Here is a 14069-nt window from a genome sequence, read left to right as displayed (position 1 = left end):
TCTGCTGTAACACCACAGCTTCATGCTCCATCTCTTGCTGTAACACCACAGCTTCATGCTCCATCTCTTGCTGTAACACCACAGCTTCACCATCATGCTGTCCATGCTCCATCTCTTGCTGTAACACCACAGCTTCTGCTCCATCTCTTGCTAACACCACAGCTTCCTGCTCCGTCTCTTCCTGTTTCACCGCAGCTAGATGAGGAAGGAGGTGAAGGGTTTGGGGGAGGGAGCTACTCTTCTCCAACGTGAGATCAATTGTCACAGTCGTCTTCTTTTTCTTCTTCTTCTCCACCTCCTTTTTTCCCAGTACCTCTTCCTGCTGTGCTTCCTGTATCACCACAGCTTCCTGCTCCGTCTCTTCCTGTTTCACCGCAGCTAGATGAGGAAGGAGGTGAAGGGTTTGGGGGAGGGAGCTACTCTTCTCCAACGTGAGATCAATTGTCACAGTCGTCTTCTTTTTCTTCTTCTTCTCCACCTCCTTTTCTCCCAGTACCTCTTCCTGCTGTGCTGCTTCCTCCGTATCCACACCACAGCTTCCTGCTCCGTCTCTTCCTGTTTCACCGCAGCTAGATGAGGAAGGAGGTGAAGGGTTTGGGGGAGGGAGCTACTCTTCTCCAACGTGAGATCAATTGTCACAGTCGTCTTTTTCTTCTTCTTCTCCACCTCCTTTTCTCCAGTACCTCTTCCTGCTGTGCTTCCTGTATCACCACAGCTTCCTGCTCCGTCTCTTCCTGTATCACCACAGCTTCCTGCTCCGTCTCTTCCTGTATCACCACAGCTTCATGCTCCGTGACTTCCTTTTCGTCTTTTTCAACATTTTGCTTTTCATCTTTGCAATGTTGTCTCTCGATCCTCAGTCCTCCAACAAGAAAAGACTCCTCTCATCTCTTCTTCATTTCAGGCAGATGTCTTCCAGAAGCTTCTTCTCAACCTCCATGTGTTGGACTGTGGTATTCAGTCTCTGTTTGCTTTCCATCAGGTCTTTGTTGACGTCCTGCAACTGACTGACCTTAGTCTTCCAGATCCGTTCCTTGTCCTTCCAGGTCCTTGTTGACATTCTCCATCTGTTCAACTTTGTTCTTCAAGGTCTGGTCTTTCTCTGTAAGGACCTTTGTGTACTTGTCCTCCAGAGCCTTGTATTTGGCCTGCCAGGCTTCTTCGCTCTGTCGGAGTACATCTGCCGTCCTCAACAGGTTGGTTCTGGTCTCTGTGAGCTTTAGGTTGAGACTCTCCTTCTCCAGGTTGAGACCAAGGACTACAGCGTCCTTATCGTGCTGCTCCTGGTGGGACCAAGGATTACAGCGTCCTTATCGGACTGCTCCTGCCGGAGACCATGGATTACAGCGTCCTTATCGCGCCGCTCCTGCTGGAGACCATGGATTACAGCGTCCTTATCGGACGCTCCTGCGGAGACCATGGATTACAGCGTCCTTATCGGACTGCTCCTGCCGGAGACCATGGATTACAGCGTCCTTATCGGACTGCTCCTGCCGGAGACCATGGATTACAGCGTCCTTATCGGACTGCTTCTGCCGGAGACCAGGGACTACAGCGTCCTTATCGCGCCGCACCTGCGGAGACCATGGATTACAGCGTCCTTATCGATAATTTGCCAAGTCAAACGGCTCACTCTCGTCTGGAGTTGAATCTGTTGCGTCTCCAAGCCTTGTTGCTTCGCATCAAGGTCCACAGCAAACTTCTTCTCCAGTTCCTTCCGCTGGTCTTCCAACAGTTGTTGGACTTTTCTTTCATAGCTCATCTGCTCGAAAGAGCTTGGTAACGATGATACTTGATCCATTGAGCTTGAGTTAACCTAATGTTAAATTAACTCAAACGTCAGCAGCTTCCAAAAATTTTGGCTCAGCAAGTGATTCTGTAAAATTTTCCACCTCTATAGGTAAACTTTGAGATGAACGCAAACTGACACATTAAAGGCATCAAAGCCACTTCTCATGACATCACAATCTGATGTCATCACATTCTCATGTCATCCCATTGTGATGTCATCACATTCTCATGTCATCCATTGTGATGTCATCACATTCTCATGACATCACACTGTGATGACATCACATTCTCATGACATCCCATAGTGATGTCATCACATTCTCATGACTAGCTCTCCTCCTCCACTTTTTTTTCTTTCCGCCATGGCTCATGGTTCTCAACGTGAACCAATTCTCTATTCCCATCCCCAGCGTTTTCCCTGCCTGCCAAAGTGGCGGGTCGCCTGACGATTTATCCGCCACTGCCAACAATTTACTCACATTTGGTAGGTGGTGGGTGTTAATTTCAGACCCTGTTCTATAGTGACTGCCAACTGTCAAAAGGTTACTGAGTGTGTTGTTTTACTCCAGGAAGATGGTGTCATTAATTGTCTCAACACCTGCATATCCTTCCACTTCTCTGTTCGGTGTGAATGAAGGTCTTCCCAATCTTCATCTTCAGCACTCAGTATGTGGAAGAGGATAAAGTAGTGCGAAGGTGTAACAAGCAGGGGTGATGTGCTAAGCCAATGTGCTGTATGTAACATTCTCATCATTTGCTTCAACCTGTGGAAAAAAAAGAAGTAAAAATTACAAGGAAGGAAGAAGAAAAATAAATGTTCTAAGTCTGGGAAAAAAAGTGAAATAGTAAAAAAAAAAAAAAAAAACGTAATAATAGATATGACAGTCAGCATGAGACTCGGTTTTCTTAATATTTACCCTTCGTACACGTTGTGGCCTCGTGGTAACCACGGAACTATACGTCACGTCCACATCACTTCAGCATGTGACTTCTGGGTAAAGATATGAAAGAGAGGACTGAGCACATTCTGTTTTTGATGAATTACACATTGGTTTATTTAGTTACAGTTGTGAATGGTAAAATGAGATATTATATTAAAGGCGGGTCCAGCTGTGTCTGTTGTTTTTTTTTTAAATAGAAATAATGTGAACGCTAGCACTAGCTGAGTCAAAGTTAGCTGTGCTAAGTTTGGAAATAACTGAAAGGGTTAGTTTGGATTTTGAAGTGGAGGTAAAATGGCTGTTTTGTGAATGTAGTCTGGTGGCTTTGAAGAGAGCAATACAATGGCTTCAGTTCCCGTCGGAAAGGGCTGTTGATGGCGAGGTAAAGCGGCTGTGGACGGGAGCAGCAGAAAAACGTATTTTAGAAAAAAAACACAAAAAAAAGCCGTTCACACTTCAAAATGAAAATCATAATAGGAGGAATTAAAATAATAGGGCCACTGCTCAGTTAAGTCTATCTGATAATAGTTACTGTAATCTCTATTTTATCTAATAGACATGCTGTATTAACGGTACAGTGTTTGTCTGATGAACTTCTGCAAAGTGATAGCATATTCTTTGAAAATTTTAAACTTCAATTCTCACCTACAACTATGATCAAACTTAAACAAATGAGCATCTCACACGTCTGCTTTATACTGACGTTCCTTAGAGCCTTCTTTGTGAAAACCTGGGATATAAATAAGTGAATCTTACCGCTGTCATGGCAGATGATGTTGCTTTGGTGCTCTAAACGTGAAACAGTAAAGACTTCTGTTACTCTCAATGCACAAAAAAATCTACATAAAAAATAAACATTTAAGAATTAAAAAACACATTTGGTATGAATTGGATTTTCAATGTTCAGCATAAACTTACTGTGTCTTTTCAACATAAACCAGATGAACAAGGCCACCATTACAATGAAGATCAACACGCTCAAAGAGATGATGAATCTCTTTAGTTCAACCGAAACACTGCAGCGAAATAAATAAACAAAAGCACACAATGTAAAGTAAAAAAACAGAAGTCATCATCCTTATTCCATACTAAACTCATATATCTTAAACCTTGGTTATAAATAGAGCTGTCAATAATTAAAATATTTAGTAGTCCAAAGAAAATCTAATAATTCTGAGGTGGGTCTTACTTAATAAAAAAGAAAAGAAACATAAGGTTCAGCCAATAATATTCATACAGTCACTACCGGTCTGAAGTTCTTCTTTTTCTTACAGTACTGTATGTACTTCTCTTGAGCCTGTGTTAAGGAGCAGAGGACAGAACATGAATGGCAACCAATAACCATAATGATTCATTCATTAAACTATTACTGTATGTGTGATCACAGATGTGCTCAGTTAAGATTCATTGTCAATGCTTACTATCCCTTACAAAAAAGAAGTCTTCAAGTATGCTATTAATATACTTCTTTAAACTAAAAATGAGAGTGTATGCTTTCAAAATTACTTTTTACTTGTACCTAAATTTAACAAAATTATACTTCAGTATATTGGCTTATACTGAAAAGTATATTTACTGAGTACTATGAGTTCACTTAAAGGTACTCTATTAAGAATCAGAAATGTTGTTAACAGCGACACCTGTCGAACGTTAAGTCAACGAACTACAGCGTCCTGTTGCTCGCGCTTGTGCTCGCTCTACATAGACTGAACGAGCATTAATCAACACGGTGAGGCGACACACATCAGCTAAAACCACAATATCCTCTATAGTTCACCTGCTTGGCAGTAATGTTAGCTGGCCAGACGAAGGTCTCTCCATGAATCGATGCTTATACAGTGTTTTCCTGCTTCAGCCTCCGACCGTGGTCAGAAGGCACAGGGGAGAACACCGGAGTTTTGGTCGGAGACGATAACGTTACTCGCTCCAGATCCCGTCCCTTCACTCAGGGTATATAAGTATGCTATTAGTAATACTTCTTTTAAACTTAAAATAAGAGTGTATGCTTTCAGATTACTTTTTATGTACCTACCTATACCTAAATTAACAAAATTATACTTCAGTATACTTGGTTTATACCGTCAATTATACAGAAAGGTCTTAGTGTACTGGCTTAAAACTTGGAAAAGTATACAGAAAAGTATATTTGCTAAAGTATTATAAGTTCACTAAGAAAACGTAGTATACTTGCAGTAAAAACTTTTAAACTAATAGGTTACGCAATATATAACTAGTAAACTAACAGTATACCTATAAGTTCACTTGAGTATAGTTTCATATAGTTTTGCAGTACAAATACAACTGGATGTAAACTAGTTGTGTACTCAAAGTTTATTACTCTTTCATTTAATGTATACTTTTATAAACTAAAAAGTGGGCCAATGTAGTCCCAAAAGTATTGAAGTAGTACACTTACAAGTATACTACTAGTATATGATATATTATACTTGTTACATAAAGTATACTGGGAATAAACTTTAACTATACTTAAGTTTACTTATAAAATAAACTTAAAGTATACTTTTTTATATAAGGGATATTCTCCTATTAAAAGATACATAAGACTGATATTAAAGCAGCAACAGGTAGAAATGGAGAGCAAATATGCTTAAAGGGACTGTTTGTAACTTTTTACACATGTGCTTGCATATGCGCGCTCGCGTGTGGCTGCGCTGTTCAGACTCAGACTCCAACACAAACTACACAGAAGCACCAAAACCACAAAGTTATATACTGAAGTGAAGCCCGTCTTGCAAAACCGTGTTGGCCGGAGTCTCTGCTCCTCTGCCTGCTTGCCTTCACTCAGCTTGCCCCACGCTATGTATGTGCTCGCTGACACCTGTGTGCCGCCTGCGCTTCTCAGTGGCGTGTCATTCACCCTCTCTCATGTTGACACCGGGGCTCTGTGCTGCTGCTGATGTAGACATGTCAGCATCTTCCCCTTCTCTTTATCTTCTCGCTCTCTCTCTCTCTGGATGGGATTTTTGCTCATCTGAATATGAAAGGAATGAAAAGTGTCTTTGGCCCTGTCATAGTAGTACATGGTATTGCATTATGCATAATTGACTTTTTGAATTCGCCCACTACTTGACTCTTGAATACACAACTTATTTACCTTCTCTGCTATCTCCAAGTCTCAGTATATCAGCCAGCTCGTAACCCCCCCCCCCCCCATTTAATTATCAGATATTATTTGCGATGAGTGCTTGTGCTCAAGTAGCTGTTTAGATCGTCCTTCCTCAAAGGCATTTTATGTGCATACAGTTCATATTTCTGTCTGTTTTTCCTTCACTCTGCTCTTTCTATCTGTCTACCTATCCACCTATCAGTCTAACCTTTCTGTCATCTTTTCAGTGTACAGGTGGATACACCTTAATACTAATCTGCACACTTCATATACCTTCACACCCCCTTGGCATTTCTCAGCAGCTTACAACCCTCAGGCAGAGCCACTTGTAGGGAAGTGATAACATGTCAGCTCTGCCTCTTCTTGGCAATCACACCATGCAGCCCGCTGCTAGCTCCTCACAGGACTTCATACCCACTCACTCAAAGTACAGTACGAAAAAAACCTATGAATAGGTCAGCACAGGTTATCCAGCCCAGTGCTCCAGACCTGAGATTTACCAAAGCTGCAACCATCAAAGCTGAAGGCTCCGAGAAAAACATAGTGTTTTTTGAATATTTGTGAAAATGCTCAGAATCTCTGCAGAAAGTCATTGGCCCTCATGCAAGAACTATTTGTACAAATAGATTTGATCTTAAGGGGCACATATGAGAGAATTTGTCACAAATCTTCACTATTTTCTCTTTTCAAATTTTCTTTTAGGAACGAACACAGTCCACCTTTTCTCCACAAAAAAACATTTATCTGACGTATAACTTGGGCTGTCAATCCATTAAAATATTTAATCGTGATTAATCGCATGATTGTCATAGTTAATCGCGATTAATCGAAACAATTATTTGCACATTTTTTATTTGTTCAAATGTACCTTAAAGAGAGATTTTGTCAAGTATTTGATACTCTTATCAACATGGGAGTGGACAAATACACTTGCTTTATGCAAATTTATGTATATATGTGTTATTGAAAATCAATTAACAACACAGAGCAATGACAGATATTGTCCAGAAACCCTCACAGGTACTGCATTTAGCATAAAAAATATGCTCAAATCATAACATGGCAGACTCAAGACCAACATTCAACAACAGCTGTCAGTGTGTCAGTGTGCTGACTTGACTATGAGAAAAAGCCATGCTGTGATTTGGTACCAAAACCCTAACCCAGTATGCAGAAATATTCAAATACACCATTTTTATAATAGGCGATAACATATTTATACTGCATGCAAAAAACTGCATGGTATTGCCCCAAACTGCATGTGATTATCATAAAGTGGGCATGTCTGTAAAGGGAGACTCGTGGGTACCCATAGAACCCAGTTACATTCATATATCTTGAGGTCAGAGGTACTAATGGATTCCTCCGTTTTTTTAGCTTTAAAACTGAGCCTGCTACAACCTCCGAAAGAAAGATCAATATTGTGTTAACAAATTAAATGAAAGTAAATAACTGAAATAAACGTAATGTGGAATTGACGCTCCATTCGCCATATCTGCGTGAAGTGCGGCATGGCTTGCCAATTTACCACATCGTTTATTTTATGTTTTGTTTTTCTTTGATTGTGGATTTAATGGTTTTACCGGCATCTTTTGGCATGGCAACAACAGTTCAGTAACTGCTAGGGAAATAATCTCACTCCGACAGCCACCTCAGGTTTTGCAAGCCTGTCTAGGGAAACAACATCCTCTATTGCACCTGACAGTCTAACATTACCTATTGTATAATATTCTGTCATCTATCTCGGTGATTGTCACATCCCCTTGACTTCCTTCCGACATGGACTGCTTTGCTTTAGAAAGCCACATGAGCATCTTACTTCATGTCAATCTCTTCACTACATGTATTTTGTCTGCTGAAGGTGTGAAGTTCTTATTTTTACTCTTGGGAATGGCTCTTGTGAATGGCTGGCTTGTTCCACTCCATTCACCCTATATAGCAATTTGGAGACATTGAGTATGCTAATGATCAAATCTCATGAATGCAAACCTCCTCATGAACAGGTGGTGTTAATCAGATTGGAAATAGCAATTTAAGTTTGTGCAGTTAAGTGAGTTTGGCGAATTGGGCTGGGAATGACTCGTACGACCAAATCTCACAGACAAAAGGTAAGAGAGATGTAGGATAGCAATACGAAAATGTTTTTGCATTTCTTAGGTGAGTTTGGGGTTTCAATGACTTATGTCACAATTTGCATATGGTCTGCCAGGTCTGGTGGGGATTTTGAAAGTGATTATCAACACAGCAAGACTCAGAAAGAAGTATTGTGGGTGCATTTTTGCCTTTGATTGGAGGGTCTTTCAACCTATAAAACTCTGGAGTGATTGATAGTTGCTTCCACCTCAGCTTCACTCAGGCTCCACACTGAGGCCCAAATTTGTTTTTCTGGCTGCAATAACTGCCAAGAATGGTTTGAGCAGAAAACCCTGCTTCAGGCTTCAGACATGCTACACATGAGGCGACTTTACCTGGCCTTCCCATCAAAACTAGGGTTCTTCAAATACCTTTTTTGTTATATTTGTTGAAATTCTCATTACATACCGACAGCAAGCGACTTTCTTGCTAGATTTAACAACTTTCGGAGCTAGCGCTGCTAGCTACTTTAATGTGAAAAGAGTTGGCAACACTGGACTAAATTTTTTCGGTTGGATCATTTTAAAAATCTAGTGTATTCTTGCCAGTTTCTCAGCAATACCAACCCTACCTTTAAAGGGACTGTTTGTAACTTTCAGAAAGGCTTGTTAACAGCGACACCTGTGGCCGTTAAGTCAACGAAAGTCAGCGTCGGGCTCACGCTTGTGCTCGCTCTAAATAGACATGAACGAGCATCGCTCAAAACAGTGAGGCGACACACGTCAGCTAAAACCACAATATCAATCTATATTTCACCTGCTTGGCAGTATTGTTAGCTGACCAGACGAAGGTCTCTCCATGAATCAATGCTGATCCTAGAAGCAGGAAGAGAAACGGTATCGTCTCCCGACTGCGCCCGCAGGGAGACGCCCGGTAGGAGACGATAACGTTTCTCGCTGCGGAGCCCCGTCACTTCACAAGACACGGAACACCTCTGTTGGTCTGGAGGAGCTGCAGCAGTTATTTCTGCACAAACGTCCACTGTACATTCACTAGATATTCTGAAGAGCTACTACCTCTCCTGCAGTGTGGAGTGAACGCACGTTCACGAGTGGAAGGTGGAGCGAGACAGTGAGAACGCACGCGGTGTGTGAGTGAAAGCAAGCAGGCAGAGGACGCAGGGAGACTCCGGCCACACGCGAGTGCGCATATGCAGCGAGCGCGCATGGGATCCCGACCCGGTAGATTTATGCTTGTAAAAAGTTACAAACAGTCCCTTTAAATGGTGGACACATTTACAAGTATATACAGATACAGCAAGCAAATCAACCAAAGGGCTGACAATGATGATTCTTGCATAACCGTTTCATACGTTGACCAAATGAAGATAAGAAATCCAATGAAATGATTTTCTCGTCCTTCACATCATCCACCATGTCAAGCAGTGGCCTATACAGCAGGTACTTGAATAGTCACACACCAGTTGTACTCAAAAAACCTGTATCATACACACATTAATCTCAACCACAGCCACTTAGCAGCAAGAGAGTTTTTAGTGTGTGTGTGTGTGTTGCATATGGTAGGGCTGGACAGCCCGAAGATTTTACTTTTCACTTGATTATTCAACTCGTTGTGTAGGTAGTCGATTTACAAAAACACTCCCACCTCTGGGCTGTTAATCTCCAGAAAGACATCAGGATTGCTGAAAAGTGAATTACAAAGTGAAGGCACACACAATTTAGTGTCAACCTTGTCCCAATGAATGGCACATTTATTGTTTTTTTAGAGTCACATGTTGAGCTGTGCTGCATCTCACTGTGCTCACATTGCTCAAGGGCTCTCTGCTGTGTTTTGTCTGCCTTTACCTGAGCCAACGGGTAATCTATTTATGTGAAGGCCACATTAATGAATTGGTTCCATCACTGTAGAGCACAGGGTGGCTTGATGCTCCTGGATGCTACAGAGACCACAATTACTCCGTGACAGGCCAACACCTAGAGGGAAATTGATCAGAAGTCATTTAGTAATATCCAAACAACACATTATTCACGCATCAATAACTGCACTGTATTTTTTTGTGAAAGGCTTTGTGAGCACATTGAGTTAGTTTCACTGCAGCACACTCTGAACAATACTATCTATCAGGATGGTGTGTTATATCACCCTTTGTCCAGGAGAATGGCTCGAATTTTACCAGAATAATTCTTAACTCGAGATGCCCTTGGGGATTGTTCGTCTCCAGAGATAGCAACTGTTGCACTCAGGATGGATAGACAAATCTTTATTGTCCTTGAAGAACGTACTGTTGCACCTTTGTTTGCCTCGGAAACTTGAGAGACGGTTAACATATATTCTATAGCCGGGTCTGAAATTAACCATTTCACTGCCTGCCACCGTGGCAGGCAAGTATTTTTTTGTCTGCCCGCTCAGAAATTGTATCTGCCACTTATGAAATCTTATGCGCTAGATGAAGGAATACAATTTTAGACCTGATGTCGTTCAATGTTTGATATATTTTACACAAAAAACATTATATGCGTGGTAATTCCAGTTTTTGAATTACACTGTTGCTTGCTTCCAGCAGAGCCTTATCTCTTGGGGTGGAGGGGTACTGTACATAGTACTGTACTGTACTTTGTTACTGTCATCTATAGTGGTTATTTGCATTAAACATAATTCAAATGATTAGGAAATAAACAATTATTTAAGTATTTTTAAATAAATATTTGTTCTGATTAAAAAAAATTTGGCATCAGTCATTTCAATCATGTATTATAAGCTGCTAAGACATTAGTGTTAGGAAGTTAAACAGGTCATGATTCCTTCTCTATTGTCCTATGATAATATTGTTGTGAAAATATCTCCTTCAAACAACTGTATTTATTCAAGTGTCTCACCAAAAAACTACACATCATGAACACATCATGAAAGTTTGAATTTACCTTCGCCCAATAGTCATTTTTACGAACAGAGCTTGAACATACAATAATGGAACTTAATGGAACCTACATTAACGTTAGTAGCTTCAATATTTAGCCATGCAGGACTGTGCTGCCCACCAGTCAGCACAGTTTAATTTAACATTTGGTTAATTTAACATTAGGTTAATTAGTTTAACGTTACAATCGACTAGGGGGACTACAATATTCACAGCACGTGGATCAAGGGTCATCGTTACCAAGCTCTTTCGAGCGGTTGAACACAACAAATCTTAGAGACTGTGAAAGCCTTTAACGAAGAAGGACTGAAAGACGGAGGGACAGATAGACGGACGGAAGGACGGACACCACGTTGTCGCGGGGTATAAAGATTACTCAAAATGATCGATTATTAAAATAGTTGTTGATTAATTTCCTGTGATGGATTGATCGTTGCAGCTCTACTTACCAGGTTTTTCAGGAAGTTTATCGACTGTGAATCTTCAGACGCAGATGTCTGCTATATAGGAAGTAAAGTTTCCCGTCGCCGACCAACAGTCAAACCTCAACATTATTACTAATAAATTAACAAATTAACATTTATTCAGAGAGGCAGACCTATTGGACATTTTATTTGACTGTTTATTTTATTTTAATTAGTTTTATTTTAATATATATTTTGTTGGAGAAACACTGAACACCAGGAGAAACCCCTTAGTGAAATATGATAGATTGAAGTTTTCTTAATGATGATGGGTGATGGGGGTGAGGGGGCGGTTGAGACAGGAAGGTGAGGTAGATGAGGAGGGAGGTGAAGGGGGTTGGAAGAGGGAGCTACTCTTCTCCAACGTGAGCTCAATTGTCACAGTCGTCTTCTTTTTCTTCTTCTTCTCCACCTCCTTTTCTCCCACTACCTCTTCCTGCATGTGCTTCCTGTTTCACCACAGCTTCATGCTCCATCTCTTGCTGTAACACCACAGCTTCATGCTCCATCTCTTGCTGTAACACCACAGCTTCATGCTCCATCTCTTGCTGTAACACCACAGCTTCATGCTGCTCATCTCTTGCTGTAACACCACAGCTTCATGCTCCATCTCTTGCTGTAACACCACAGCTTCCTGCTCCATCTCTTGCTGTATCACCACAGCTTCATGCTCCGTCTCTTCCTGTTTCACCGCAGCTAGATGAGGAAGGAGGTGAAGGGTTTGGGGGAGGGAGGCTACTCTTCTCCAACGTGAGATCAATTGTCACAGTCGTCTTCTTTTTCTTCTTCTTCTCCACCTCCTTTCTCCCAGTACCTCTTCCTGCTGTGCTTCCTGTATCACCACAGCTTCCTGCTCCGTCTCTTCCTGTTTCACCGCAGCTAGATGAGGAAGGAGGTGAAGGTTTGGGGGGAGGGAGCTACTCTTCTCCAACGTGAGATCAAATTGTCACAGTCGTCTTCTTTTTCTTCTTCTTCTCCACCTCCTTTTCTCCCAGTACCTCTTCCTGCTGTGCTTCCTGTATCAGCCACAGCTTCCTGCTCCGTCTCTTCCTGTATCACCACAGCTTCCTGCTCCGTCTCTTCCTGTATCACCACAGCTTCATGCTCCGTGACTTCCTTTTTTCGTCTTTTTCAACATTTTGCTTTTCATCTTTTGCAATGTTGTCTCTCGATCCTCAGTCCTCCAACAAGAAAGACTCCTCTCATCTTCTTCTTCATTTTCAGGCAGATGTCTTCCAGAAGCTTCTTCTCAACCTCCATGTGTTGGACTGTGTGGTATTCAGTCTCTGTTTGCTTTCCATCAGGTCTTTGTTGACGTCCTGCAACTGACTGACCTTAGTCTTCCAGATCCGTTTCCTTGTCCTTCAGGTCCTTGTTGAACATTCTCCATCTGTTCAACTTTGTTCTTCAAGGTCTGGTCTTTCTCTGTAAGGGACCTTTGTGTACTTCGTCCTCCAGAGCCTTGTATTTGGCCTGCCAGGCTTCTTCGCTCTGTCGGAGTACATCTTGCCGTCCTCAACAGGTTGGTTTCTGGTCTCTGTGAGCTTTAGGTTGAGACTCTCCTTCTCCAGGTTGAGACCAAGGACCTACAGCGTCCTTATCGTGCTGCTCCTGGTGGAGACCAAGGATTACAGCGTCCTTATCGCGCCGCTCCTGCTGGAGACCATGGATTACAGCGTCCTTATCGGACTGCTCCTGCCGGAGACCATGGATTACAGCGTCCTTATCGCGCCGCTCCTGCTGGAGGGGACCATGGATTACAGCGTCCTTATCGGACTGCTCCTGCCGGAGACCATGGATTACAGCGTCCTTATCGGACTGCTCCTGCCGGAGACCATGGATTACAGCGTCCTTATCGGACTGCTCTGCCGGAGACCATGGATTACAGCGTCCTTATCGGACTGCTTCTGCCGGAGACCAGGGACTACAGCGTCCTTATCGCGCCGCACCTGCTGGAGACCATGGATTACAGCGTCCTTATCGATAATTTGCCAAGTCAAACGGCTCACTCTCGTCTGGAGTTGATCTGTTGCGTCTCCAAGCCTTGTTGCTTCGCATCAAGGTCCACAGCAAACTTCTTCTCCAGTTCCTTCCGCTGGTCTTCCAACAGTTTTGTTGGACTTTTCTTTCATAGCTCATCTGCTCGAAAGAGCTTGGTAACGATGATACTTGATCCATTGAGCTTGAGTTAACCTAATGTTAAATTAACTCAAACGTCAGCAGCTTCCAAAAATTTTGGCTCAGCAAGTGATTTCTGTAAAATTTTCCACCTCTATAGGTAAACTTTGAGATGAAACGCAAACTGACACATTAAAGGCATCAAAGCCACTTCTCATGACATCACAATCTGATGTCATCACATTCTCATGTCATCCCATTGTGATGTCAACACATTCTCATGTCATCCCATTGTGATGTCATCACATTCTCATGACATCACACTGTGATGACATCACATTCTCATGACATCCCATAGTGATGTCATCACATTCTCATGACTAGCTCTCCTCCTCCACTTTTTTTTCTTTCCGCCATGGCTCATGGTTCTCAACGTGAACCAATTCTCTATTCCCATCCCCAGCGTTTTCCCTGCCTGCCAAAGTGGCGGGTCGCCTGACGATTTATCCGCCACTGCCAACAATTTACCTCGCATTTGGTAGGTGGTGGGTGTTAATTTCAGACCCTGTTCTATAGTGACTGCCAACTGTCTAAAAGGTTACTGAGTGTGTTGTTTT

At 42.2% G+C, this 14069-nt stretch overlaps 2 protein-coding genes across 12 annotated transcripts in view; both read right to left on the bottom strand.

The window, feature by feature from the left end:
• Positions 1-14069, bottom strand: part of LOC119495339 — a 296329-nt gene that overhangs the window by 175560 nt on the left and 106700 nt on the right. The window lies entirely within an intron of this gene.
• Positions 1-14069, bottom strand: part of LOC119495341 (myosin-4-like) — a 108506-nt gene that overhangs the window by 26636 nt on the left and 67801 nt on the right. For 3 of the 11 annotated variants that reach the window (XM_037781711.1, XM_037781715.1, XM_037781716.1), the window contains exons 9-12: positions 12256-12444; positions 11784-11816; positions 699-767; positions 238-364 (exon numbers count right to left, since the gene is read on the bottom strand). In XM_037781711.1, coding sequence (XP_037637639.1) covers positions 238-364; positions 699-767; positions 11784-11816; positions 12256-12444 — 418 coding nt within the window. Of the gene's footprint in view, positions 1-18; positions 71-237; positions 365-683; positions 768-11549; positions 11849-12255; positions 12445-14069 lie in introns of those variants that run through there. The other 8 variants (XM_037781712.1, XM_037781714.1, XM_037781713.1 and 5 more) reach the window with 6 other exon arrangements.

The sequence above is a fragment of the Sebastes umbrosus genome, chromosome 10 (assembly GCF_015220745.1).
Source record: "Sebastes umbrosus isolate fSebUmb1 chromosome 10, fSebUmb1.pri, whole genome shotgun sequence".
In the NCBI taxonomy this organism is placed as follows: domain Eukaryota; kingdom Metazoa; phylum Chordata; class Actinopteri; order Perciformes; family Sebastidae; genus Sebastes; species Sebastes umbrosus.
This window is presented reverse-complemented; position numbering and strand designations above follow the sequence as displayed.